The sequence below is a fragment of the Gracilinanus agilis genome, unplaced genomic scaffold, assembly GCF_016433145.1.
Source record: "Gracilinanus agilis isolate LMUSP501 unplaced genomic scaffold, AgileGrace unplaced_scaffold48084, whole genome shotgun sequence".
NCBI lineage: Eukaryota > Metazoa > Chordata > Mammalia > Didelphimorphia > Didelphidae > Gracilinanus > Gracilinanus agilis.
The window spans coordinates 3,823-8,577 of record NW_025382560.1 but is presented as its reverse complement, the minus strand read 5'-3'; the positions used below and the strand labels follow the sequence as shown (position 1 = coordinate 8,577).

The following is a 4,755-nucleotide window of genomic DNA, read 5'->3' as shown; positions in this document are numbered from 1 at the left end:
TTTCTAGAGTCTTGATTGTATTTTTAGGTAACTCTAAGCTACATGCTCCCACAGACTTAAGGCAGGCACCCCTGCCCTTTCAGCCATTTCGGAGCCTCGTAGTAGTGAGTGAGGTGGCAGGCCTTGCTCTGGCATTCATCACGGCTGCATTTTATTGCCTGCACCCCTAATAAGCCGTGAAACCCCCAAGCTGCATCTAGGAGCTGCTGGAAGTCTGTTAATAAAAGATTGGTTAATAGCATCATTAAACTGGTAAGCAGATCCTTCCGTTAAAATATCTCCCAGTCTGGTCTCCTTCTGCCGCTGGCTTGCAAAAGTTGAGAGATGGATGAAGGAGCCTGGAATATAGTAAGGAAGAACTAGGAGTGAGGAGACCTTCGGCTCAGCTCACAGTGGGACCTTCTGGAAGCCCCTCATCATCCTCGGGCTTCAGTTTCCTCCTCTCTGAATGGAGGGAGGTCATCTTTGAGGTCTCCTCCAGCTGCGGCTCTTGTCTAGGAAGGGAATGAAAATATCAGCTTCCTAGTCTGGGAGGGGGGTTCATAGGGGATTTCTAGCCTCATTTTGTATATCAGTTACTTCCAGGAAATAGACCATGGCGACTAGCCAATAACAAGCCTTTCCCGCTAGTGAGACCAATCTGAGAATTAGCCTGGTTTCTGTTGATTCTTTTTCAAGTGAATGGCACACCTTTTTCTCCTTTTCTCCTCCCCTCCTCTCCTTTCCCCTCCTCTCCTTTCCCTTCCCTTCCCCTCCCATCCTCTCCCCTCCTCTCCTCTTTAAACCAAATTAAGTCTGTGTTGAGAATGTCCCAACAAAGCATTCTGAAGCCTGGGCTGAGGACAGGACTCCCCAAGGGTGGAGGCTCTCCAGCCTTCATGAAAACTTGTTCTCAGGGCTAGAATCTCCTGTTGGAGGCTCAGGACCCAGAACATCTCTAACCAGGGCAAGGAGAGGTCAGAATTGGAGCCACAGCAGCTCTGGAGGCAGATGCATGGTTTGGGACCTCTCTACGCTTGGTTGGAGAAGCCATTGAGAAAATGGAAGAAAGCTTCCAGGAAACCATTCTGACTGTAGCGCTGGGCTTTGGGGCTTCTGCCGTACCCTTCCTCCTGTGATTCAGAAGGCAGGGTCACCCCTCTCCCGGGGGGGCCGTGGCATCTCTTCTTTGCTCACAGGGTTGTCAAGAATAGGAAGGGAGCAGGGACCTTGGGTGGGAAGCAGCCCTTCCAAGGCAGTGAACCCTTTTGGATCTCCAGCTCTGTCAGACACAGTTTTGTTGGCAGAAGTGATTGTTGGTAAGGTGCCACAGCCGAGGGTTGGAAGAGAATGGGGAGGCTGTCATAAATGGGGAGCTAACAGATACCCCAGCAGACCCGTCCCCTCACCGCCCAGGGGCATCTACCATCATCCTTTTGTCCAATTGTGTTTAGGGACTGAATTTGAGTACACCGACTCAGAGAGTGAAGTCAAAATCAGGAAGAAGTCCCCGTCAGGACTGCTTCGTGGGAAGAAGGGGCTGATGGAGCAGGGGGGAGCCCCACCTGCACCCTCTCCCAGCACCCTCGTCGTCAGCCCTACTGGCCCCGAGAAGACCAAGATCGCCGTGGAGAAAGGGCGCAAGTCAAAGAAGCTCAAGTCCCCCAAGGAGTCAAGCTTTGAGTTTGGGCTGGAGGTGAGCGACGACGACCTGTGGAACAGGCGCCGGAGTGAGAGGATTTTCCTCCATGACGCTACCACTTCAGCCGCGGCTTTGTCCCCCGCTTCCTCCACTCCTGTCTCCAAGGGAAGCCGCTGTGGCAAAGGGACCCCACTGAGCCCCAGAAAGGAAGGAGGCAAAGCGAAGGAGAGGAAAGAGCTCAACAAGGTAGGGGGGTCCTGGAAAAAGGGGTGTACTGTGTGGAGGATTATTCTTGAAGACTTTTCTGGGGTTGCGGTCTGGTGCTTAGCCCGTAGTAGGCATTTAATAAATGCTTATTGATTTTACCTGACCTGGCAAAGGACAGAGAAACCAACCATAATGGTTTCCCACTTTGGCAATCTCAAAAATGTCACAAAGTCTCAAAAAGGATCTGCCCCTACTCCCAACCTCGAGTCTGTTACTTTTCTCCTTCCCTACTTTCTCCCATTGCTATATCCAAATATTAATTCTTTTCTCCAATAAAACTGTCCCAGCTATGGACAGTGGAAAGAATATTGGCCATAGAGAGGATGAGCGTTCAAATCCCACCTCTGACACTTATTACTGATGTGACTTTGGGAAAGTCTCTTCAGCATCTTTGAACCTCAGTTTCCTTATCTAGAAAATGATGGGGTTGGACTTGATGGCCTCCAGGATTTCTTCTGACCCCTGATCTATGATCTCTTGACCAATTATATCTTGAATAAAAACACTCATTCTGTTGGAATAGCATTATTGCTTGAGCTTCTTGGTCCAGTCCTGCCACAAAGCCAGAGTATATTTTCCCTTCTGATTGCTCCTGGAGACGTATTCTTTTGGTGAAAGAGACCAGAAGGGCAACTAGGTGATTTGGTGGATAAGAGAGCCAGGCCTAGAGATGAGAAGTCCTGGGTTCAGATCTGTATTCAGACACTTCCTAGTCATATGACTCTGGGGAAGTCACTTAACTCCTGTTGCTTCACCCTTGCTACTCTTTTGCCTTGGAACTGATCCTAAGTATTAGTTCTAAGACAGAAAGTAAGAATGTATTTTTTTTTTTTAAAGAGAGAGAGTTGGGACAGTTAGGTGGCTCAGTGGATTGAGAGCCAGACCCAGAGATGGGTGGTCCTGGATTCACATTTGGCTTCAGACACTGTGTGGCCCTGATCAAGTCACTTAACCCCCTTTGCTTAGCCCTTACCTTTCTTCTACTGAGGAACCAATATATAGCATTGATTCTAAGACAGGAGGTAAGTGCTGATAGAGGGATTGAAAGAGAGAGAGAAGAGAGAGGGGAAGGGAGGTTGAAGGAGAGAGAAGAGGGAGAGAGATTAAAAGAGAGAAAAGAAGGAGAGAGATTGGGAGAGAGACTGAAAGAGAAGAGAGGGAGAGAGATTAAAAGAGATTGGGAGAGAGAGGGAGAGATTGAAAGAGAGAAGAGAGAGATTAAGAGACGAAGAGAGAGGGAGAGAGAGAAATTGGAAGAGAGTAAAAGAGATTAGAAGAGAGATTGAAAGAGAGAGAGAGAAGAGAGAGATAGATTAAAAGAAAGAGATTGGAAGTGGGAGAAGACAGAAGAGAAAGAGACAGAGGGAGTCTTTGAGATATATTTGCTTTTCATATAGTTAGGGCTAGAGATTGGACATGTGATTTCATTGATCTAAGGAACTTCCAGATTAGGAAACTCCCTCTCCCAATGCAGGTCAGTGTCTTCTCTGTAACTTCTAGTCTTAGATAAGAGTTGACTAGAGTCCCAAGTTAAGTGACTTGCTTAGTCACAGAGCCAGTATATGGCAGAGGCAGGACTCTGAGTCCAGGGCCTCCTGTCTTTGAGGTCACCTCTCTCTCTCTCTCTCTCTCTCTCTCTCTCTTAATAATAATAATAGCTAGCATTTATATAGCACTTACTATGTGCTAAGTACTTCACAATTATTTCATTCGATCCTCACAAAAACACTTGGGAGGTAAGTGCTATTATGCCCATTTTTCAGATAAAACTGAGGCACACAGGTTAAATGGCTTGTCCGCAGTCATGCAGCTAGCACGTGAGGGTTAGATTTGAACTCTAGTCTTCCTGATTTCTGGTCCAGTGCTCTACCCTCGATGCTGTACTGCTTCCATTTTTTCAAATGCCGGATCCCTAAATCATTATGGTGATCTGGGGTCACAGCACCTCCAACCTAAACCACCTCTTTCCCTGCCTGGCTGACCTGGTCTGGAGCTTCCTTTGGGGTCTGGATGAATAAGGTGTGCATTATTAATACTTGGTGGGTCCAGTGGTAAAGGGGAAGGTGACGCAAGGGCCACGTGATCGCCTTTTAGACGTGCAGCCTACAAGCATGAACGGGCCTTGGCAAAGGGAGGCATTTTTTACTCTGGTTCATTCATTTCTTATTTTAATAAAGCAAGCGGAGAGAGAGCTCAGGAGTGAGTCTTCCACCCCTGGCACACACAGGGAGCCCCCACTGCGGTCAGAGATGGGCGCTCAGGGTGGGAGGTGAGGCTTAGGGTGCCGCCTCCTGTCCCCGGCCCCTCTCCTCTCCGCCCATCCACCGACCGCGTCTTTGTTGTGTTTGCCTCTCCAGCAGAAGAAGAAGGGGAAGGAGAGCTCCTGCTGTTCCTCCATGTCACCTCCCGGCATCCCCTCCCTGGCCCCGGAGTCTCGGGCTTCCTTAACCAGCTCCATGGCCAACAAGAAGAACAAAGCCAAGGCCAAAGGAAAGGAGGTGAAGAAAGAGGTACGTCCTGGTTTGCCTCTCTACAGCCCCCAGGAAAAAAGAGGACAAGGTGAAAGATATGGTTCTTTATCTACCTGTCTTTGTCGGTATTTGGGATGGGGTTGGTGGTGGCCTAGATATAAAATGGTAGATCTAGAAGGGGATATTAGAAATCAGTTAGTCCAAGAATTTTTTTTTATAACCCTTTTCTTAATAACCCTTCCCTTCCGTCTTAGAATCAATACTGTGTATTGGTTCCAAGGTAGGAGAGTATTAAGGGCTAAACAATGGGGGTTAAGTGACTTGCCCAGGGTCACCCAGCTAGGAAGTGTCTGAGATCAGATTGGAACCCAAGATTTCCAGTCTCCAAGCCTGACT

At 48.3% G+C, this 4,755-nt stretch overlaps 1 protein-coding gene across 1 annotated transcript; it reads left to right on the top strand.

Annotated features, from left to right (window-relative positions):
• Window positions 1-1,433: 1,433 nt before the first annotated feature.
• LOC123255529 (trinucleotide repeat-containing gene 18 protein-like) lies at window positions 1,434-4,398 on the top strand (the record flags this gene model as incomplete). Its single annotated transcript, XM_044684303.1, has 2 exons — window positions 1,434-1,867; window positions 4,246-4,398. Coding segments are annotated over 2 exons (587 nt in total), but the record flags the coding sequence as incomplete, so codon positions are not given.
• Window positions 4,399-4,755: the final 357 nt, after the last annotated feature.